Source organism: Aspergillus eucalypticola (assembly GCF_003184535.1).
Source record: "Aspergillus eucalypticola CBS 122712 chromosome Unknown BO83scaffold_2, whole genome shotgun sequence".
Classification (NCBI taxonomy): domain Eukaryota; kingdom Fungi; phylum Ascomycota; class Eurotiomycetes; order Eurotiales; family Aspergillaceae; genus Aspergillus; species Aspergillus eucalypticola.
The window spans coordinates 577,047-598,672 of record NW_020290276.1 but is presented as its reverse complement, the minus strand read 5'-3'; the positions used below and the strand labels follow the sequence as shown (position 1 = coordinate 598,672).

General features: G+C 51.4%; 7 protein-coding genes across 7 annotated transcripts; 3 read left to right on the top strand and 4 right to left on the bottom strand.

Moving 5' to 3' along the window:
* Nucleotides 1-1,581: 1,581 nt before the first annotated feature.
* Nucleotides 1,582-4,131, top strand: BO83DRAFT_80519 (zinc-coordinating transcription factor SFP1). The gene is made up of 3 exons (XM_025537626.1): nt 1,582-2,389; nt 2,480-3,542; nt 3,596-4,131. Exons 1-3 carry the CDS (start codon nt 1,737-1,739, stop codon nt 3,908-3,910), a joined length of 2,031 nt encoding a protein of 676 aa, XP_025392681.1. The 5' UTR covers nt 1,582-1,736; the 3' UTR covers nt 3,911-4,131.
* Nucleotides 4,132-5,320: 1,189 nt separating this feature from the next.
* Nucleotides 5,321-7,662, bottom strand: BO83DRAFT_374501 (transcription initiation factor IIA large subunit). Its single transcript, XM_025530218.1, has 4 exons — nt 7,550-7,662; nt 7,295-7,396; nt 5,839-6,935; nt 5,321-5,784 (listed from the first exon to the last, which is right to left on the bottom strand). Exons 1-4 carry the CDS (start codon nt 7,565-7,567, stop codon nt 5,745-5,747), a joined length of 1,257 nt encoding a protein of 418 aa, XP_025392680.1. The 5' UTR covers nt 7,568-7,662; the 3' UTR covers nt 5,321-5,744.
* Nucleotides 7,663-9,415: 1,753 nt separating this feature from the next.
* On the top strand, nt 9,416-12,127 carry BO83DRAFT_80470 (uncharacterized protein). The gene is made up of 5 exons (XM_025537625.1): nt 9,416-9,752; nt 9,810-9,883; nt 10,004-10,068; nt 10,118-10,785; nt 10,841-12,127. The coding sequence occupies exons 1-5, from the start codon at nt 9,460-9,462 to the stop codon at nt 11,961-11,963; spliced, it is 2,223 nt and encodes a 740-aa protein (XP_025392679.1). The 5' UTR covers nt 9,416-9,459; the 3' UTR covers nt 11,964-12,127.
* BO83DRAFT_374499 (WD40 repeat domain-containing protein) lies at nt 12,052-14,460 on the bottom strand. The gene has a single exon (XM_025530217.1). It carries the CDS (start codon nt 14,250-14,252, stop codon nt 12,291-12,293), a length of 1,962 nt encoding a protein of 653 aa, XP_025392678.1. The 5' UTR covers nt 14,253-14,460; the 3' UTR covers nt 12,052-12,290.
* A 493-nt stretch (nt 14,461-14,953) lies between these two features.
* On the top strand, nt 14,954-17,231 carry BO83DRAFT_303611 (Kelch motif domain protein; the record flags this gene model as incomplete). Its single annotated transcript, XM_025527195.1, has 3 exons — nt 14,954-15,167; nt 15,239-15,325; nt 15,403-17,231. The coding sequence occupies 3 exons, from the start codon at nt 14,954-14,956 to the stop codon at nt 17,229-17,231; spliced, it is 2,130 nt and encodes a 709-aa protein (XP_025392677.1).
* Nucleotides 17,232-17,957: 726 nt separating this feature from the next.
* On the bottom strand, nt 17,958-18,598 carry BO83DRAFT_80459 (putative DNA repair protein Dds20/Mei5). The gene has a single exon (XM_025537624.1). It carries the CDS (start codon nt 18,509-18,511, stop codon nt 18,071-18,073), a length of 441 nt encoding a protein of 146 aa, XP_025392676.1. The 5' UTR covers nt 18,512-18,598; the 3' UTR covers nt 17,958-18,070.
* A 142-nt stretch (nt 18,599-18,740) lies between these two features.
* Nucleotides 18,741-21,604, bottom strand: BO83DRAFT_329416 (ubiquitin ligase complex subunit HRD3). Its single transcript, XM_025528193.1, has 4 exons — nt 21,470-21,604; nt 21,265-21,402; nt 19,272-21,194; nt 18,741-19,206 (listed from the first exon to the last, which is right to left on the bottom strand). Exons 1-4 carry the CDS (start codon nt 21,510-21,512, stop codon nt 18,809-18,811), a joined length of 2,502 nt encoding a protein of 833 aa, XP_025392675.1. The 5' UTR covers nt 21,513-21,604; the 3' UTR covers nt 18,741-18,808.
* Nucleotides 21,605-21,626: the final 22 nt, after the last annotated feature.

The window sequence follows — 21,626 nt, the reverse complement described above, 5'->3', positions numbered from 1 at the left end:
CCAATAGCACCATAGGAAAGCGTTGTAGCCCCTGATACTAAACGCGCGTTGAAATATGCAGTGACTTGCACCTGGACCTCCATTTTCCGGGTCACTTCCACCACAGGAGTTCCTGAATATCAAGACCCCGGGTTGAGAACTGAATTTCGGTTTCTGTGGGGCTTGCGTTGGTTAGAGTGTCTAACCGACGCACCTGGCTTGGTGTGGCATGGACAAGCTTTGGACCCTTTCTGACACCGCCGGAATGAATGATCCAGGTTCTAGGACCGGTTCATCGGATAACTTCATGGTGTGATGGTACTATCATAGGCTACGAGTCCCCGGAGGGATCTCGACCAGGATATAGTGCGCATGTAAACCACGGGTAGGTAGCGTGCTTGCTGGGGGTAGTACGAGACATTAAGGCTCCGAGAGGAGTCACAGTGTTGCACAAGCATATTGTTTTCTGGAAGGGTCGAGTCATTTACTTCTTCTGAAGAGCGGATGAGCCCGAAATTAAAATAAAAAAAAAAAAAAAAAAAAAAAAAAAAAAAGAAGAAGAAAAAAAACATATCCGCACGGACAGACGAGATGAGACGAGAGTGGGATGGATGGATGGATGGATGTTGCAAGAACAACGCAGATGAATGAGCTGGTTGAACTTGCTAGTAATTAGTAGTTATATAGTAGGTAGGTAGCACCACCACCAAAAGTAGGTCCAGCTCCGTAATAATACAGAGACCGGAAAATGGAGCGGGGACCAATCCCCGGTAATACAGTTTCATACAAACAGACGATACAAGGGTGACGCCCTCTGGATCTCCTGCAGCAGTTAGCTACACACCAGTCAGTCCACCGCCGTCATCATCATCGACTTTTCGAAGAAGCGCTAGTGACTCGACTAGACTGCAAGCGGTGTCAAGTTCATTGCTACTAAAGGGGGCTCCACCTGCTAGAAGCCGAAGGGAACCAGAAGCTGTTTGCTGGCCACTGGAGTCAGTGGTCGAAACCTCCCATGGATCCTCCGCCATCCTCATACGTAATAGTAAGTCGCAAGAAGATTCGTCGTTGGGCACTGGGCAAGATGCTGGGCAGCTCTGATTGCCTGGAAATAGTTATGGGTGGCTCCAGCCAGACCATGACTAAGGTTGTTCTTACCCAATCTAGATAAGTGCGGCCATTGTCCGGGATGTACCGTAATCTAGGTCATGGACGGACTTGACCAAATTGGGTTGTAATAAAACGGTAATGTTTGAGAGTCAACCCTTTACTAGTAAGTACGTAGTAGTGAAGGTGGTGCCGTGAATTGCCCCCTCCCTCTCTCCGCCGGCAAGAGACCCAAGACAGGTCCAGTCACTGTCTAGTCATTATTACCTGGTGGTCCTTTCCGGTCGTTGCTTGCTTGCCGCCAGTTGCTGGGCTTCCTGACTTCGCTGCTTGTCGGTGAAATTGGACTTGTTGTTCCTCGTGTGTGCGTGTGTGTTGCCCACACCTTCTTCCCCCCCATTCACCCAATTTCCCATCTCTACACCATCATCATCATCATCTACTTCTATTACCCATCACCTTCTTTTTTTGCATCTCAAAATTTGTTTTCTTCCCTTCTGGTGATCGAGTCGATCAGTAATATCGTTACGTCCCCGCCACCTTTCCCGAATCCGTCACAAGTTCCGCAGCCAAAGCGGGACAACATCCGAGGGTGGTGGACACTCCTTGTGTGATCCCGCCCAAAACCGCCGTCGTGGAATCGTTCCTTCATGCTCGGGTCGTCAGAAGCGACGCATAGTCCTCCTCCTCCCTCACTTCATTACTCTCCCTCTGTCGGGGACCTCGATTGCGCCTCTACCAGGGACTCGACCCCCGTCACCACTCCCCTCGGGTTTGGCGTACCGTTGCGCAGACCGGATAGGGAAAAGCTACTCTCGGATTCCTCGTGGACTCGAAATTCACTTGACATCGGCGGCGACACGTCCTCACCGTACTTTGACAACCAGCAACTACACCCTCACTTCGATTCAGATCTCGACTTCCCTCTCTTTCCTTCCTCCCCCATACAAACCAACACCATGACCGGTGCAGCCGCTCCGATCGACATCGCCACCCGCCAGAGTTCCGTTTCTCCTCCCGGACAGCAGGCGTCGAACCTGACGTCTGCTCTGCAGAGAGCTGGTAATGGAGAACGGACAGGCAGTCTATCCCATGCAAACGGTGTTGGTCTCAGCGTCTTCAAAGCTCCCCCTCCTCGTAAGGACTCCATCGGTGCAGCTACCGCACAATGGGGCAACGGAACGAAGCCCATCTCAATGTCCGGCTCCAACCGCGATAAACCCCGCCGTGAGTCTTTGGCAGGAAGTTTAGTTGGTGGAATGAGCTGGGGTGGTGTGTCTGTTGGCAGTTGGATTCGCGATGAGTGAGTGTCCATGTCGTTATGGGAATCTATACGATTTCCCGTGATCGCGCGAGTACTTTGGCCACTGGAAGCTGACGATGAATCATCTAGTATAATCATGACCGGCACATCTCCGTTCACTTTCCAGTCACCGTCATTTCATTCATCCTCATATTTACCCAAGCTGGAAGCGAACTTCATGCGCGACTTCAATTGCTGTGGGGTGACTCTTCCGACGCTTCACGATCTTTTGCAGCACTATGAGGAAGCTCACGCCACCAAGTCACCTCAGCAGGGCCACCGCCCCAGTCAAGGCGATAGTAGAGCGGCCCTGGCTGCGGTGGCGATGGCGCAGCAGCAACAAGGCCAGCAAAACAATAACCAGGGCCGTGGATTGCAGCCAGATAGGACTCTGGACTTGCAGCGGAAAATGAGTCAGCTTCCACACACTCAGCAGCATTCGGATATGGATACCATCGATGACATGGAACTTGATGAGCCAATGGGTGATCACGATGCCGCCACTGCACAGCTGTTCGCGCCTCAGTCGCGTGATGGAGGTCAAGGAGGTTTTGGCAGTACCAACCAAAGAGTTCCGCATCTGAACTTGTCGATGCTTCCAGGACACCAAGGGTTCAAAGGCTCTCAGCCCGGTACTCCCGTTGCCTCTGGGCGCCCTCTGTCGCTGCAGAACAACCCAACGGTTTCTTCCGTCAATACCCCTACTTTGATGGCGAACCCTCTACAGAACTCACAGTTCCGGACCACACCAGACTCCTCTGCCCCCGGGACGCCGGCAGAACTGGATGACAGCATGCTTGGTGGTTTTGGAGACCTGGCTATGCAAAATCCGATGATGCAGGGTCAGTCTCAGTTTGGAAGGTTTGCCGGAAACAACAACGATATGGTAGACTTGTGTATCGACGAACCAGCCAAACGATTGTTTAGTCCCACTGGCGGAATCAATACCCCCAATGCTCACTTTAAGCTCAGTGGAGCACAGTACGGCCCTAACAGTGAAATTGCTCGACGGATCCGAGAGCAACAGTTGCTGGCAGGTGTTCCTGATACCACTGCTCTCCTTCCCAACGAGGAACCCAAGCCTTTCCGGTGCCCAGTCATTGGCTGCGAGAAAGCGTATAAGAACCAAAATGGTCTGAAATATCACAAAGCTGTAAGTTCTTTTTTCCAACCAAACCATCCTTAGCTTGTCTAATCATTCCCTAGCACGGCCACAACAACCAGCAACTTCACGACAACGCAGACGGCACCTTTTCTATCGTCAACCCCGAGACATCAACGCCATATCCTGGAACACTTGGTATGGAGAAGGAGAAGCCCTACCGCTGCGAGGTCTGTGGCAAGCGTTACAAGAACTTGAACGGTCTCAAATACCACAAGTCGCACTCGCCGCCCTGCAATCCTGATTTCCAGCTTGCTGCAGGCAGGAATTTGGCTTTCGGTGGAGGCGTCATGCAAGGGCAGAACATCAACGTTGCTGGGGCTGGCCTACCTGGCATCGGTGAAGAGGGTCTTTTATAAGGTCCCCATATCACGAACGACATGCAATCCAATTTTACGCATCATTATTCCCACACTAATTCGACACGACGATCTCTGACGGCCTCGTCGCGCGGGATACGATTTAATGACAGGTTTGGTGGCTTGGAGTTAATGGTATGAACGTCATGTCAATCGCGGTTTGGGACGACCGTGCTTTGGTCTGGTAATAAATCAGTCCTTTTTAAAGACTTTGAAGAAGTTCTTCCACGACTTAACAGCCGATAGACGTATCGGCGTGAATTCTCTGGATTCTTTTGCTTGCTCCTGGCAGTTGCTTAGCTTTGACGGTTATGTGTATTCGGGATCAAAACAGAAAGTTGGGTATTTCATTTGTCGACTTCCAATGTCACGTCTCCAATCCTGGGCTCCTTCGCCATTCGCGGTGCCGAATTACTTAATCAGAACCTTCAAAGGCGTGTCATGCCCTGCAGAAAAAATTGGAGTACGGTTACGATGGGACGACTTTGGGTTATAAAAAGAACGAAAAGCAATTCAGCGCAATGGTTTCTACTGGATATGCAAAGTTGGAGCAACGCGGTGATTGTCGTTCTTTGCCTTTTCTCTGGCACAATGAGGTTTTCGCTGCTTGGAGACAAAGGAAGACCATGAAAAAAAAAGTAACTACTGGTGGTACTCTGGCGTCAATCAGTTCTGTAGATAAGGTTTTTTTTTTTTTCTTTTTTTTTTCAGACCGGCTTCTGGCTCCTACACTGCGTTTTTGTGTCTTTCTATTTCCTTTTGTTTATCTTTGCTGATCATTTCTTCCCGTTCTTGCGTCGTTTGTTCTTATTTGCCTGTGGTGTTGTTGGAGAAACATGGGATTTTCGAACTGACTGGCTGAGTCGCTGATAGATACTATTCCTCGCTATGTTCTTGTTGCTTCGAGTGTTTTGCCTGTTTGCTCCTTTGAGATTCCCGTTTCGATTGTTGAAGGTTTGACGTAATGTTGTTTGCTTTGCGGAAAATGGGCTCCTTTTCTTTCCTTTAACAAAAAAAAAGTCTGAACATGAAACAATTTCACTCCATATTATCATTATTACCTCTCGGGTATGCTCGATAGTCGACTAATAGGTTAGCTAACTAGTTACTGGTTTCGATTATGAATATCATGTAATTAATTCTTGATCTGGGTGCTACGCTGGTGTAATTGAGTGAGCTTTGGGACGTTGAGTTAATTGGGCCGTAGTTGTTTCTTCTCACTTGGACATACTCCGTAGGCGGCTCACCATTCTGGAGTCATGTGAAGTAGCCTGTGGCATGTACCCTACGTGATCGATTACTGTAACTTGTTGAAAGCATAGGATGGCCCTTGGCCAATTTACCCGGCTGCTCTTTATTTAGTTAAGTGTGATGTTCATAATATAGAAGAAAACAATCTGTTTCATTCATTTCAGATATGTTATTCTAGTACAGCTTGAACTTGAAAAGGAACCGCCGTCCACCTCATAAGCGCCACATACATCCAATGTGGGGAAGAAGCAAAGAGTATGAGGAAAGTAAAGAAAAAAAAAAAGGTGTTAAAATCAAGGACAAAAAGTGAAAAGGAAACAGGAATCCCGGTGTTGTTTGTTTACTTCGTGAAAATCAAATCGTCATTTGAGGCAAATTTCCGCTTGCACCGACCATCCAGACATAGTTGGAAGAAGAAAAAAGGAACCAGATATGGGTTTCGTTACTCATAGAATCCTGAGTCAGATCTGGGATTTTTATATGCTGAGTATAAACGAGGCCAGTAGAACATAGAAAGAGGTATGGAGAAGAGAATACATGTTCTGGGATTTATCCGGAGTAAATGGATGATGCTTACGCACATCTACCACTCGAATTCTCCTTGACCTTTGTGGAAGACGTACCTGTTCACTTGTTAGCAGGAGGTTAAGTGGAATGTGTGATATTGATGTACTTACTCCTTGCCACCAGTGGTCAAGATACCATCTTTGAGGGTGCACTTCCACTTGTTCTTCACGCGTTGAACCTTGTCATAGGTGCAAAGCATGACCTGGCCTACGGCATCTTCAGCATCATGATCCTCAGCAACAAGGTCATCAGGGTCGTCAAGATCAGAATTGATGGCATCCTCATCATCCTCATCCCTTTCATCATCACCACCGGGGCCGTCGAATTGAGCACCGAGGACCTTGGCTGGATGAGATGAGGAACCAGCAACTGCTGACACATCAACTGGCTCTGCTTGGGTAGCCACCAGCCCACGAGTCGATGTCTTCGATGAGTAGTCATGTTCGTCGAGAGGCAGCATCAGACCACCGCCTTCTAATTGGAGCATCTGTTGTCTGAGATGGTCACGAAGGAGACGATCACCTTCTCCTCCCTGGCGTTCGGCAGCTTCCCGCCTCCGTGCAACCTCAGCCTTCCATGCAGACAAGGCATCATCACCGGCACCGTCCGTTTGAGTATTGCCGACAGGGGGCTGAGACACAGGGGGATACCCCGGTTCTTGCTTGATCTGTGGAGCCTGCCCGGTGGGTACATGCTGCATAGGTTGGGGGCGCGGCTGGCCAGGTATGGCCATGGCTGCTTGGGCCTGTGACTGTGCTTGCAGCTGACTGACTGAGTTAGCGGCTGCAGCTCCGTAACGCTGACGAAGCATATTGGCAGCCCGTTCTTGAGCAGACTGTGGGTTGGAGGAGTTTGACATCATCATATTATTCATCGGCATCATCCCAGGCTGACCGTTGACGCCAGGTTCGGTCTTGATGTGAGGTTGTTGTTGTTGACCCATGGCATTGGGGCCGGCCCCAACCGGAGCAGGAGCTTGGAGCGGAGGTGCCGTAGCGGGGACGGACTGAGGGATGGGTTGCTGTTGAGGAGGGGGAGGAGGAACATGATGCTGTGGTTGAGGGGGTGGTCCAGGCCGAGGAGCATTTGACGGCACAGTTGCGGTGGGAGGGAGGATATTTTGTGTTTGAGGGGGAGCGGCTTGCGGCGGCGGCGGATCCCAAGGGAAGTGAGCGACACCCAATGAGGAGAGCTTCTTCTGCCAGCTCTGGGAACGGAGGTTAGCATACGTAGGTGTGAATTAAAAGGAGAAACTGAATGGAGCAAGGAGTCAAAGGGCCAAGTGGTAGGTATAAAAAGGACTGAGACCGAGAAGGTGAAGGGGAAACGGGCAGCGAATGACGATGCTGAAGCGGCTTGGCAGGCCGACTAGGGCGGGTGAAAGCGGCGCGGTATAAAAAGAGACTCAAAAGCAGGCGATGCCCCCAGGCGGCCGCCCTTCCCGCACCTCTCGGACCCCGCTTGGGGCGTCTCCCCCTGGGGCTCATCACCCCAAACATCACGACTTCTTTGAACTTCAAAAGAATCTCTCCAACAAAGCAACATGGTTCTTGATGGAGTACTAACCTTGCGCAAATCTAACAGTGTTTGCTGGTCCACACCACTTTCCTCGAAGTCCACCTGGGAGCCATCACAGACCTCCTGGATGACACGATCGAACACCGTGCCCTAGGGATAACTGGTATGAGCCAACATCTCACATGGTTATGATATGGGGTTAGAGCGGGGGAATGGAGAACTTCGAAGGGAGTATCAAGCCACAATCAGGGCTCATCGAAGTCTCCAGCTCTCATAGAGTTTGTTTTTTTAAGATGCACTCACCACCTGCTGGTTCGACATGATCGCTGTTGGGATCAGACAAGGACGAGAAGACGCTTTGTCAAGCCAGGTGAAGGATTTTTAATGAATTTTGGGTCAAATAAATTTGCTCTGTCTTCTAAGAAAATAGAAAAAAGAACGGGGTGCCTATTAACACGCGAGAGCTCGACGTGAATGGGGGTTGTCGGGCTTATCACAGGTAAAGCCTCGCCGTCGCAGCGGTCGCTTGCCACGGGCGAATGCGACAGTTGAGTCTCCACAACCACTACTTCCGACCACCCTCGAACTTGCACTGCTTCTGTAGATGGTCTTTCTTACTTCAAGAACTCAATATTCAGAGTCTCAGCGTGTGACGAGCCGTAGAATGCCGGGTGAATGCCGGAAGGGAGTTGAAAGCAAGGCAGGCGTGCCGGAGGGATGTGGTTGAGGTGAAAGTCGCTCTCTCCGGGCGAAATCCGCCTTCCTCCCGCCTGCTTAGTCACCACCACCGCTAGTCCCTAGTGGGAGGTCCGGGGGATCTGCCCCGGCGCGACGCAAGAGCTAGTTTCTTTGACTTTTTGACTTTTGAGATCTCCAGTAATCGCGGGCTCAGCCTTTCCTCGCCACTCCTTCACTTATCCCTTGGTTGCCAAGTATTGTCGTTTAGACCTCAGAATTATCTACCATCTGTCAGCCGCGTGGTTGTGCGATGAATCAACGTTCTTGGTTTCCGTTCAGCTCATGCAGGCCTCATGGCATTTTAATTCGTCTCAATTCGACAGCGCACTGTGGAACACAACACAACAAGGAGAAAACCCACACCCAGACTTCTCCTTGTTTCATAGTAGTGTATCCAAGTGAAGTCCTTTCGCCCTCACAATACAGTGGCTGACAAGCCATTAAATAGTTTCTGGGGCCCTTTGAATGACTTTGTGAAGCGTCTCTCCAAGTCGGACAATCCCATATGAGAACGGACTCTGCCAGAAAGCAAAGTATATAAGTCCGCACGGGGATCACCATTTCAGTACTTTTTTTTCTTTGCGTTAGGGCCTTGGGTGCTACCGTCTGACTCTATGAGCCTCAGGACTTCATATAACCCCAGTAATAGTAGTATACTATTGCAGAGTACATTCCGCTCCAAGTCCAAGGGTCTCTTTAATTGCAATCTTTCAAACCAAAACTGAGCTTGGATGCAGCGTATCAATATCAGAACATCACTTTATGTTTCTGCTGCTCCACAACTGATATTAACGCCGGAAACTCATGGTTGACTCGCCAAAAGAGGTAGCAGTCAAGAAGCAGACAAAATGGTACACTATGGGTCAAATCGATTGTTGGTGCCAACTAGTATTCCAATGGATGTCAGCACGCGTACAGAAGATATGGATGACAGACTAACCCCATGCTTTAGAAACCGTTATACCTCCGTTGGATGTACTCGAATTGTAGTGAGGCGTGCTAATCTACTTAACTTGAAAGCATTGACCCTGTCAGCCATTATGACTTACAATTACCATATAGTCTACTCGTAGTACTGTAGTCCTTAATTAACTTGGTTATACAGGCTCATCTCCTCAACTCGGAGAAACTTTATCTTCTGGTCTCTAAGATTGAATGCGAATTGTAATATGCACGAGCAGAAGGCAAACAGATGAGCGACGAAGCAGAATATAGTCAGATATGTACGGAGCCTGCATCATCGTGATCTTCTTTTACATCTAGTCTAGATGGATTGGAAAGCAGTAGATTGTGAGTCCCTATCAGGCAACCAGTTAGGGTTCTCCCCAACCTGCTCGGCGGAGCTTACCCGATCTCGGCAAGGCGCGGGTGGGGTTTTGACAGCCGAACCTTGACCGTTCGTCTTCTCCACTTCATATTGTTCTCCAGCCATCTAGATTGCTATAGCATCAACCTAATGTTGCCGGCGATAAGATATGAAACGGAAAAATGACGCCGTCCCGGAGGCCATGGTGCAACGATGGTCTCGACCGCCCCTCTCCTGCCGCTTTTGTCGAGCGAAGAAGCTGCGCTGTGATCGTACCCAACCTTGTTCGAATTGCGTTCTGAGAAAGGTACCTTGCGAGTATACAGGTCAGGGTCCATCGGATAGTTCGGACGAACTGCGGGGAGCCCATCTATCTGGCAATCAGCCCCCTGCTGCGACGGTCTCCACACAACAGCCAGCACCAACTATACCACCCACCTATAGCCAGACTACAACTGCTGCGTGAGTGGGCTTCAGAATTCGGGAGTGTCATTGTAATTCTCACTGATAAATGGAAAGAGATACGAATGATATCTTGAGTCGGGTCGCAAGGCTAGAAGAGGCAGTCTTCGATCAATATCATATTCCTCGGGGTGAGTTATAACTAGCGCGTTAGAACCATCGTTATGGGCCTGGGATCGTCCCGAGTAGTCACCAGAGATGACACTCAACCTGGATGGTTATCCAAGTGCCTCAAATTAATGCAGATCTAGATCCGTCTGGTAAAGCTACTGGTGCCCAGGGCAGCAACACAAACCAGGGCTTGGTCACAAGTGGTGTATGTATTTCCTACAAACTCTTGCTTTCGCAAGCTGAACATTCCTTAGGCACGAGGCTCGAGCAATGAATGTGTCACTCCGCTAACATTATTACCCCTGTCTTCATTACAAAGACGCATTGCTGATCTCTATGACTGCATGCGTGATACGAAGAGCATATCCAGGTGTCTTCCCCCATGGACCCAGGCTCGCCAACTATTAGACCACTTCAACGTAGCCATTCATCCAACAATCGGGGTCTTCCATATCCCATCCACAAAAGAACTATTAGATGAAACATACAGGGGTATACTCGAGGGCGAGGAGCCAAGCCCCACTGTCTTGGTACTGTTCTTCAGTATCTTCGCTGGGGCTGTTCTGGTTGCAACCCCAGGACTTCTGCAGTTGCTCAGCGCAACAGAGGCAGAAGCCAAAGCAGCCTTCACGACGTACGCGCGTTTAGCTCTTTGTATAATTGACAACCCGATCAAGCCAGTGCCGCCATCAACAACTGCTCTTGGAGCCATCAGTGCCTTGTCGCGCGTTCTCTTCCATGCGGATTTGTATTCCCACAAAGCCCAAGCACTCAGAATCGACGCAATATGCATGGCGCAATCGATGCAAATCCACCTGCTAGACACAATCCAAAAGCAAGACGAGAGAAAACGTTCAGGTTACGATGCCATCGAGGTCGAGGTACAGAGACGAGCATGGTGGCACCTCGTCTCCTCCGACTGGTACACCTTACCTCCTCCAGACTCACATTTCCCCCAAATACACTAACAACCACAGGTTCAGCGCATTTTCGCAAAGCCCACAGGAAGGGGCCTACCTCATCCACCCAAAACAAATGAAAGTAAACCATCCCAGCAACATCGACGACGAATCCTTAACCCCCACAGGACCAGCATACAGCTTCCCCCTCTCAGTCCCAACCTCCATGTCCGTGTTCATATTCAGAATCCACTACGCAGAACTATGCCGCGAAATCGTCGACACCCTAGGAATGACCCTTCTCGAATCCTCCCAACCCGACTACGAAACCCTCCTCGATCTCGACCATAAATTCCACGCCTTCGTCCAATCCCTCCCAACCTTCCTCCAAATCGACCTCGCCAGCATTCAAAAAAGCCAAGAGATAACCCAACAACGACCCTACCTCGCCTGGCAACGAACCTTCGCCCATCTAAGCTTCCACGTCCGCCTGTGCCGCCTGCACCGCCCCTACCACCGCGAAGGCCTAACGAACCCCAAATACGCCTACTCTCGACTGACCTGCATTCGTTCCGCCCAAACGGTCCTCGACCTCCGCCGCTCCCTAAAAGACACAGGCGTTCTCGCCGGCTTCAACCCCTCCGATTACAGCCTTGTTATGAACCACGTTTTCTTTGCCGCCATGGTCCTGGCCACGGACGTCTCCATGAAGCCTACCGCTCCGGGCGCAGATACCCGCAAGCAGGAAGTGTTGGATGTTATCCGTGTACTGGAAAAATCGCAGAATGAGTCGGCGTCGCTTATGGGGGCTATTCGGAAGAATACGCAGACGTTGTTGTCTATTCTTCAGGAAACTCAGAGGGAAGTGCCGCAACAGGCAAGGTCGCCTGTGAGAAACGATAGTATTGCCGTGGCTTCTGGATCGGGTGGGACGATGTCGAGCGCTGCTCCGTCACAGTCCCGGCCTGTCGGGGTGGATGAGAACATGACAAGTGCGGCGGCCAGCGGACATCTTCCTTTGACGGACAGCATGCCGGGCTCTGGTCATGAAGACGAGGTCCCAATGTGGAGCGGAGCAAGGAGGAATAGCTGGGGTCAGCTGTGGTCTGATCTCTTCAATGTGGCGCCGGAAATGGATGACCTGCAGTGGGATCTGTTGTTGAATGATTCTGACTTGCCCTTCCAGTTGGAATTTTCCTGAAGGACTAGCCGCAAGCCTTGGTTGACTATGTGCTGGCCAGCTTCTATCCCTTCTAATGGGCAGGAACGAAAAGACGAGCAGTTATGAGTATGTGACTTTCTATACAAGAATCCTGACAGCTATTATACGGTCAAACCTAGATACAAACGCCAATTACCAATAACACCCCTTCCATCCCATGGATCCGGATATGTGCCCCCAATGTACTGAACACCAATAGAACCAATGATATCTAGACGAACCCGGTCTATGATACCGAACCCGAAATATTGTCATCGAAGAAGAATAAATAAAAAGATCAGAAGAAATTACAGATGACCAACCAAATTACCGAATGGTCATGGATTTGGTCATCTGAGCCTTGCTGCCAACACCACCCTCCCGAGAGGCCGCAGCGCTGGTTCCAGGCTTGCGCTCGAAAATCTTCCAGAACTTCAGACTCTCGTCAGCGGCTGCGGTGGCCAGGAGTTGCCCATCTGGGCTAAGGCAGCTGTGCAACACACGGGTCTCGTGGGCAGGAATCTCGACGTTCCGGACCAGAGTGGGATAACTCCAGATGCTCAGCGAGTTGTCGGGGAATCCACTCGAGCTAACAATCTCGCGGTAGTGGTTGCTCCATCTCAAGCTGGTGACCTGGGAGCCGGTGTCGATGCTGTTCGTACGAGCACCAGTAGTAGTGTTCCAGAAGTGGATGTGACGGTCATAAGAACCTCCACCGGTGGCAAGTAGGTTCAACTGCCAGGGGCACCAACTGAGGGCCTTAACGGCAGCGCGGTGGTTGGTCTTGGTGAACTTGGGCGCGGTGAGAGAGCGAGCGTCCCAGATATTGACCAGATTATCGTTACCACCGGTGGCGAGCTGAGCACCATCGGGTCTCCACTCCAGACCACAGACTTCAGAGGTGTGCGAGACCAGCTCGGCAACCTTGTGCTGTGCGATGCGAACATCGTGGTTGAATACCAGACCACTGCGGGCACCGGTAGACAATGTGTGCTTCGACCAGCCCATGACACCTACACGCGAGTCATGGCCAAACATACTGCGAAGTTTGGTTCCTTCCTCGACATCCCAGATTTGGACTTCACCAGTTCCGAGACCGACACCGACATAGGCGCCATCACCACTCCACTTTACACTGCTCACGTAGGTGTCAGGTGCAGTCTCCAGCAGGCAGCTGACCGACCCTGAGTCGGCAGACCACACGTAAACATTGCGCTCCAGGCCAATTGCAACCTGGTTGCCAGAGCTCCAATCCAGCAGATTGAGGTAGTAATCGTCGAGGAGACCAGGGGCGTCCAGGACACGCTCAGGAGCGGTTTGGACACGTCGGCGGAACTGAGCGGACTGAGATTTGGCAGGCTTGAGAGGGCGGTTGTACTGAGCGCGCAGATCAATGGGCTTAGAAGACTCTGGGGGTGGCGGCTTGAAGGCCAGGATACGAGTGTTCAGATTGACACCACAGGCATCTGCCAAAGATGACTCGTACGCAACAGCATCCGGTGCTGGCTTGGTGTATGAGGTCGTTGACTCGTTATCCTCGAGTCCAAGGCTTTCCAGAGCTGCGGTGATGTCTTCATCTGTTCCGCGGCCACCAATGTCGAAAGCACTCGCGGCATTGGCAAGGACGGAGGATCCATCGCTGCTACTGGTTTTTGGTCGTTGGCTTTCCTCTGGCTTGGCTGTACCAGCAGTCACAAGTCCCTCACTGGCAGTACGGTTCGGAATGAATCTGTCACCTGCGTTGTGGGGAATGCGAACGGTTGTCTTTCCTGACCTCGTAGTCCGAGTGGTAATCTCCTTCCTAGGTGCTTCCTTCCTCGACACCTCCTTCTTGATTGCCTCCTTCTTCGGCGGTTCTTTCCTGGCCACTTCCTTGGTCACCTCCTTCCTCACGGCCTCTTTCCGCAGGCGCTCCTTGGTCGGAGTCTGTGATGAAGGACCAGTGCCAGTCAAGGCCCATTCTGATACACCCAGCTCAAGGTGTCTGGGAGACTTGCGCGTGCGAGCACGGGCAATGTTGGACTTGGGGGATTCGCGGTAGTTGCGGGCTGTCCTCGAGACAGACTTGGCGAAGTATGAAGAGAGGTTACCACCATAGACAGACTTTCCATGCTCCTTACCCGATTCTTGAGCACCACACGGAGGTGTGAATGGGGAGGAGTGGTTTGACGTCACACTTCCCGCGCGAGTGCGTGGTGAAGGCGTAAGGGGCATGCGGCCACCAGCCGTCTTAGTGGAGAAGATCCCATGGTGAGTCTTCACAGGAGTCGAAACTGTAGGTGTAGCCATGCTGATATATATTTACTTTCCGAGAAATAGGGTAGGGTATCGAGAGAGAAGTGCCTTCAAGGTCCGTTGGCAAGGCCAATCCCAGTCACGCTGGCTTGGACGCAGGACGAAGAAGACCTAACTGCGATACAGTAGTATTGAATGCAAGCAGGGAATACCAATCCCACGCAATATGGTATGCAATTAGTAGCAATAAATGGCAAAGAACAAGGAAGATGATGAAGAGGAGGAAGAGGAGGGGACGGGGGTGAAGGAGGAAAAGGGAGTAAATAAAGGATATAGTTCTGCTCACCCATGGCAACGCCGGTTACTGGAGGTACGGCTGCCCTAGTCCCGTTTAGGTTAGATTGCCACCTGACATGCGGCTCTTCCCTTTTCGGCGACGATCGGCTTGGCGCTTGCCGTTTCTCTCCTTTTCATTTTCCTTTTTTTCCTCTTGCCGCTGACAAGAGACGTGGGGTCACTGCGATCAGCATCAGTATGTGAGGGGAGTGTGTGTTACTACTGATTCATCTCTTGATTCACCATCTTTGCCCTTTGGTTATCCTCCTTTTTTGACCCCCTGGGCCCGTCTTTACTGTCGGACCCTAATGGCGCGGCTATCCTCCACTACCGCCAGGAATAGTAACGCTTCGTCGCCCTTTTCGCCGTTCCACGCTGACCCACCGCGTTGGACCGGGTCGTCCAGGACTCCTAATCCGATGACTCCCCTCTCCTCCACCCTTCAGAGACCGGCGTCCACATTCCTCATGCCCCCTAGTCCCAGTGATGGTCGCCGTAGCGGCGCGGATTACCGCCCAAGCATCCGCAAGGCACAAGGCCATGTGCCAGCCTGCCTGGTCAATGCTTCGGTGACGTATTGCAATAATGACCAGATCTACGCTTTCGGCGGCTTTGATCAGTACACTGATGAAGGTGCATATGCTTATATTTCACACTGATTATCGTTCAAGTCTAATACTAATGCTTTACACTTGCTAAAATAGTTTACAACCACGTCTTGCGTCTGAATCTCAGTACTCTTCGGTGGGAACTGGTTGATAACTATGGTGACATTCCCGGTGTCCGCATGGGTTAGTTTCCCCACATTTCTAAATACTTACGATAAGGAAACGCAAATCGTACTAATTCATACTCTCAATCGTTGCAGGTCATACGGCTACCCTCTACCAAGGTGATAAGTTGATTGTATTTGGTGGAGAAAATGAACACCGCGACCATCTATCTGACGTTGTCATCCTGGACATCTCAACCTCTACCTGGACTCAGCCGGAAATCCATGGACCCATTCCCCGAGGAAGGGCTCGCCATGCTGCCGTCATCCACGATGAGAAGCTCTTCATCATGGGAGGAGTAACCGGCGAGAACAATGTGATCCTCGACGACTTGTCTTATCTGGACCTGAAAACCTGGACCTGGTCTCGCACCTGGAGATTCACGGCTCGTTTCGACCACATCGCCTGGGTTTGGGGCGGCCGCCTCTGGATCTTTGGAGGTCTCGATCCTGACATGGAACGTACAACGGATATCTGGTGGCTGGATCTCAAAGGCATTCCGTCTCTTGGAACGGCAACTTCACAAGGTACCGTGGATTCCCCAGCGCCAACCAGCAGGATGACTTATAGTCCAGACGCTATCTTTAGTAGCCCCCCGCAACAGCTCTCGGGCCGGTCCGGCAGCTATGCAGCGAATTCCGGGAGTGTCCAAGTTCGCAATGGCAATCGTCGGAAACCGATCGCTCCGGGCGCCATTTCTTGTCTTCGGTTCAAGTCCGGCCCTCACGTTCCTGCACTGTTCTCTGGCACTCACTTTCAGGCCTATGCATCTGGGGTGCTCCTGGATCTGATCACTCCGTCCGAGACAGTGCGTACTTATGAGTGCAACCTGTCATCACTGGATCTGGACGCTTTACGTTGGCAGCGGTTGGCTGACGGGCAGGAAATCTTTAAGCCGGGCTTTAGATGGCATTATTGCACTGTGAACGCTGACGGTACCAAAGCGTGGCTACTTGGTAGTAGCCTCGACACCGGTGCAACTTCGGGAAATAGTGATGAGAATAACATGAGCGAGGTGCTCTGCATTGACCTTGAGAGATACGGCTTACTGGGAAACGAGCTGTCTGCCTTCTCGCCCAGTCAAAGCCGGACGTCGCTTTCCGAACCAACAGGGATGGGCCCTTTGTCCGGTTTAGGAGCAGACCTTTCGGCAGCGTTTGATCAACCACCAGAGTCTGGTAGCGGTGCAGACTTTATCATTACCGCTAATTCAGACGATCAGGTTGACTCGGACGATGAGGGGGACACCCCCACTTCACAATCAGAGCCAGCCTTCCTCTCTCCCAACACACCTACTTCACCTCCGATTCATGTGCACCGGATCATTCTGCAGCTGCGATGGCCCCACTTCAAGAGGCTTTATTCGGCTCAAATGGCCGAATATCATGCAAACAGGATGCACATCCCCGAGCCGTACTCGGTTGTGCGTGCGTTTATCTACTATCTGTATACAGATAGTATCGCCGGTCATTTGGAGTTTTGTTCTGATATCATCGACGTTGCGGGAATGCTCGTCATGGCGAATATGTACGACATGCCCAAGTTGCGCTTACTTTGCGTCAATCGCCTTAGTCGCGAATTGGATGTAGAGAACGCTGCAATCATCTGGGAGCGTGCAGGGCGCACGAACGAAGAGTGGCTGATGCGTCGTGCCGCTCAATTCTGCCTTGCCAATTGGGGACGTGTTGTCCGGACCGATGGCTTCAAGTCTCTAAGCCGGCAGAGTTTGATCGATCTGTGCGAGGTAGTCGACACCGAGGGTCGTATCATCGCCGGGCCCGAGTTGGAGATGGTTGGTGCTTTCGGAGAAGGATACGGATCGAATAAGGATCCGAAGCCTTCCCAAATGGCCCTGAGCGGTGCTATGGCTGACAATATGGAGGACATTGATGGTGATGATATTGATGGCATGGACATCATTTAATGTTGAGGGAGACTGTCTGGATAAAGCTTCCTTTCTTTTCTTTGTTCATTTTGTGTAATGGACTTTTCTACAGAGCAGTTACGATACGGGATGGCGTGAAACAGGTTGAGAACATATGTATGGGCCAGGATGGTATTATGAGTTAGGAGTTTGCACATTGCGGTCACAATTGGAAGTATTTGCAGTATAGCGTTAGCATAGAATGATCACATGCTTGTTTTATTGGTTTGTAACTTGCTACTCATAGTAATCATAGAATCGAGACACCTCTCCTGAATAATAATACACAGACATACAGCAACTTAAGTTGCACATATAATATCTCCATCACAAACGATCCCCACCTCATCCTCCTAATAAAATCGATTAATCACACCCACCTCTGCCCCTCCCCATCAAACCCAATAACCTTGAAATCAATCCCCATCGTCTTCAACATCATCCCTATCGTGAACTCTTCCTCCTCTTCCTCCTCTTCTTCCTCGTCCTACCACACAGATACATCAGCACATCTCCAATCCACAATACAAACCACACACAACCAAGCAGCAGGGGAAAAGAAAACACAGAGGATGAGACAAACCTTCTCCTTAACCCCGCCCTTCTTTTCATGATCATGGCCATTATTATTCTCACCTCCCCACCACCCACCACCCTCCCTCCTACTCATTTCCATCCCCTTCCACCCCCTCACACCCCCATCCTCACAACCCGCTCCCTCGCGCCCTCGAACACCTCCTCCGCAACCCTTTGCCCCACACCCCTCCACTTCACAATCAACTTCTCTAGTTCCTCATCGCGGTGGGATTCCTCGATGCGCTGCGCCTGAGTAACTGTTTCTAGTTCGGTGCGGAGAGAGAGGAGTCGGGATTGGAGGTGGCGGTGGGTGGTGCGGAGGGTGGAAAGGATGGGATCTTCTTCTTTTTGCTTCTGTTCTCTTTTTTCTTTGGGGGTAGGGGTAATTTTGGGGGTGGGTTTGGGGATTGGGGTGGTGAAAGATGAGGGGTTGGGTTTGGGGTGGCGGGTGTTGATGTGTGGGATTGTGTTTGGGGTCGTGTGGTTGTTGGGTCTTTGGAGGATGATGAAGAGGGTGCGTTTGTGGTGGTTGTGGTGGTATCTGGGTTTGGTGCTGGTGCTTGGGCTTGGGCTTGGGCTTGGGCTGGTCTGCGCAGAGGCGATTTGAATGGTTTGGTGAGCGTTGATGAGGGTGATGATAGGGTTGTGGTGGTGTTTAGACGGCGGCGTTTGGGATTGGGGGTTGGTGTTTCGTTTGGGTTCATTGTGTATGTGTCTTTCTGATAGACTGGTTTCTCAGGTTGAGGAGGTTCAATGGTTGAGGGAAATATCTATTTGTAATTGGGATGGATTTTGGGGGAATGGTGTAAGTATGAACTTGGAAGAAGTATGAAGTGGAAAGTAAATGTGCTTATCGATAAGAGAAGTCAGCTGATAAGATCGATACTTCAATCAACCCTCTACATACTCGGTAGATGGTAACTAACTAGGAAGGTATCATTCGTGTACTCAAGCTAAATCAAGCATATACATTACTGCGAAAAAAGCACAATTCTATATCATTAATGACCTACCGCCCCAGCAAGCCAATCATTGAAACCCGGCTCGCCCGGGCGAGGGAACATTCCCCGATCATTGTTGGCATTGCCTCCTGCCGCCGCATTCGCGCCGCCGTTGTCGTTCTGACGCTGGCGGTTGCGCTGCTGTCTCATATACACAAGCACGAGCAGCGTTGCGGCAAGACTGAGAATGAGCAATCCCTCCAGAAAGCTATCATCGATATCGAGCTCCAGCTCGTCGTAGTAGCCGTCTTCGCGGTGGTCGTCCAGGCGATTGCTCGACATGAGTTCGTCCTCCTCGTCCTGTTTGTACATCTGTGCGCGGAAGGCGGCCTCTTCTTCCTCGTTGTTCTGGATAAAAGTGGCGATGAATTCCTTCAGGGTTCGATGCGATCTCACTTCTGCGTTGGTGTGTTAGTGTGGCTGTTCGGATCTTCTCAGCGGGAATGACGTTGGGGTTGCTTACCTTCTTCCTCCTGGATGGGATTGATGTCTCCGTTCGTTAGCCAGTTCCAGTATCCCCGCATCCGCAGTTTAAGCAGACTGAGCTTCACGGGCAGATACGCCTCGGAGCTAGTCTCCAGCGCGAGATCGTAGTATCGCTTGGCCATGTGGAAGTCTTGGTCAACGGCAACACCATTCTCATGCATCCACCCCAGGTTCCAGTACGCCTGTGCGCTGTAGTGCACTTCGGCTGCGGTGTGGTAGCAGGTCGAGGCCTTCTCCGCATCCGCGGCAATGCCCATGCCCGTTAGGTAGTAATCGCCCATCTTGAGCAAGGAGTCGATGTTCGCCTGTTTGGCGGAGCGTGTCCAATAGATAAGAGCCAGCGCCGCATTTCGCAGCAGAGCTGGTCTGCTCTTCTTGGCTCCTGGGAGGATGGTGTCAATGGCGAACAAAGACCGCTGCTCGTCCAGCAGGAACGCAACATTGGACTGCGCATGCTCGTAGCCCTGCTCCGCAGCCATCAGAGCGGGGATGAATGCCCGTTCCTTGTCTCCGTTCTCATATGCGGTGTTCGCTTCCTCAAAGGATGAGTGGATAATTTCCGCCCTCTCGGCGACCATCTTATAGTAAGACGCGGCCATTCCGCAGTGTCGCTTCCGCCCAACCCCATTGTTGGACAGTTCTGCAAGGTAGTAGAAGGCCTCCATCCAGCCCCAGCGCGCAGCGAGTTCGAAATAGCGGGTGGCGGTCTGGACGTCGCCTTGGTCCAAAAACAGGGCACCCAGTCTCGTTTCAGCGGCCGGGAAGTCCTGCTCGGCCGCAGCTTTAAAGTATGATGCAGCTCTGAACGCATCTGGTGTTACGCCATAGCCATGCAGGTACATCAGTCCGAGCTCATGCTGGCAGAGCGCATCACCATTCGCGAGTCCACGCCTAAACCAAGTCTGGGCAGTTGCAAAGTTCTGCTCCACCCCCTCGCCCCGCAGGTACATCATGCCGATATGGCCTGCTGCTTTCGAAGCCAGCTTCTCAACACCAACAGGATGGTTGGGGTTCACCGACCCGTCTTTATTCCAGTAGCGCTTGGTGACCTGTCTGAAGTAATTCATCGACTTGCGGAAATTTCTAGGCAAGCCGCGGCCCCCTTCATAGTGCATCTTGCCCAAGCTGAAAGTAGCCTTCAGTTCGCCCTTTCTCGACATCAAATCCAGGTACTCCAAGACGTCTTCCAAGCTGGCTTCCGTGCTCGAATGCGTTCCATCGCGCGCAGCCGTCGATACACTGGCGCCTTCACCATAAACACCACCTTCTTCGTCCGCCCAACGGTAGGACTCGCGGATCATGCTATTGCCACCAGGCGGTCCAGATCGGTAGTAATCGATAGCCTTGTCGGCCACCTTCTTGTAGTAATAAGTCGCTTGGTCGCAATCTCTAGGAGCCCCAATTCCAGCGTGGTAGCGATATGCGAGGGTCATTTCCGACTTCGTATTGCCCGCTTCGGCCGCAAAGGTGTGGTATAACAGGGCCTTGGCCTGGTCGCGCTCCACCGCACCTCCAACACCCGTTGCATACATAAACCCAAGCATATATTGTGCCGTACCGTTTCCAGTCGTCGACGCCAAGGTCTGGTACCAATGGAAAGCCTGCTTGAAGTCTCTCGGGTGGGTGAAGTTGCCGTAGAAGTTCATTTCCGCTAAGAGGAAGATTGCATCGGGGTTTTGGTCCTCCTGCGCCGCAATCTTGAGTTCGTTCGCAGCCTTTGCAACATTTGGATCGAGTTTCTGCTTATGTGTCCCATCCGGCTGCGGTCCATTCATAAATAGGATTCGGAAGGCTTCCTGGGCGTAATGCCAAGTGTATCCCAGTAGACCGGACGGTTTCTCGTGAGTGACTATGGGGATTTTGCTTTCTCGGAGGATTCGAAGGGCATTTTCAACGTGTTCTATTGGTACATCAAGAATCTAATTGTTAGCAAGGATGAGTGCGCTGGCGTCATGCAGAGGGCTGCTCACCGTGTCCCGGTAGGCTGTTAGAGCCCTCGGGCCTGCTCGAGGACTCAGCATGTGCATAAGGTTCAGGAACGACATCTGTTAAGGGTTCTTGTTCGTCGGGCTGTCCATTATGTTCAACCGCAAGCGCCTGCAGAAGCACTGGAAAGTGGTGCTTGGAGGTCAGTAGCTATCGCGTGATGCGGCTAAGCTCCACAGTGAGACTCACGAAGCGCCAACGGCAGGAAACGCCACAGCCACCAGTTCTTCATGTTGTGTGAGAGAGATGAGTAGAAGTGAACAGTGAGAGGCGCATGGCGACTCTGTGCTCGAGCTTCCGACAAGTAAGAGAGGGGGGAGGAGCTGACAGTGAAGATGAGCACAGG

Bases quoted from the DNA above. Each gene is read 5' to 3' on its own strand.
- BO83DRAFT_80519 (XM_025537626.1), top strand. From the start codon at position 1,737: ATGCTCGGGTCGTCAGAAGCGACGCATAGTCCTCCTCCTCCCTCACTT. The intron at 2,390-2,479 runs GTGAGTGTCCAT...TGAATCATCTAG, and splicing joins GGCAGTTGGATTCGCGATGA to TATAATCATGACCGGCACAT. The intron at 3,543-3,595 runs GTAAGTTCTTTT...ATCATTCCCTAG, and splicing joins GTCTGAAATATCACAAAGCT to CACGGCCACAACAACCAGCA.
- BO83DRAFT_374501 (XM_025530218.1), bottom strand. The intron at 6,936-7,294 runs GTTAGTACTCCA...CTCCGTTCCCAG, and splicing joins CACTGTTAGATTTGCGCAAG to AGCTGGCAGAAGAAGCTCTC. The intron at 5,785-5,838 runs GTAAGTACATCA...ACAAGTGAACAG, and splicing joins TTGACCACTGGTGGCAAGGA to GTACGTCTTCCACAAAGGTC.
- BO83DRAFT_80470 (XM_025537625.1), top strand. From the start codon at position 9,460: ATGAAACGGAAAAATGACGCCGTCCCGGAGGCCATGGTGCAACGATGG. The intron at 9,753-9,809 runs GTGAGTGGGCTT...ATAAATGGAAAG, and splicing joins AGCCAGACTACAACTGCTGC to AGATACGAATGATATCTTGA. The intron at 9,884-10,003 runs GTGAGTTATAAC...ATGCAGATCTAG, and splicing joins TCAATATCATATTCCTCGGG to ATCCGTCTGGTAAAGCTACT.
- BO83DRAFT_374499 (XM_025530217.1), bottom strand. From the start codon at position 14,252: ATGGCTACACCTACAGTTTCGACTCCTGTGAAGACTCACCATGGGATC.
- BO83DRAFT_80459 (XM_025537624.1), bottom strand. From the start codon at position 18,511: ATGAACCCAAACGAAACACCAACCCCCAATCCCAAACGCCGCCGTCTA.
- BO83DRAFT_329416 (XM_025528193.1), bottom strand. From the start codon at position 21,512: ATGAAGAACTGGTGGCTGTGGCGTTTCCTGCCGTTGGCGCTTC. The intron at 21,403-21,469 runs GTGAGTCTCACT...ACCACTTTCCAG, and splicing joins TTTCCTGCCGTTGGCGCTTC to TGCTTCTGCAGGCGCTTGCG. The intron at 19,207-19,271 runs GTAAGCAACCCC...ACACCAACGCAG, and splicing joins TCCCATCCAGGAGGAAGAAG to AAGTGAGATCGCATCGAACC.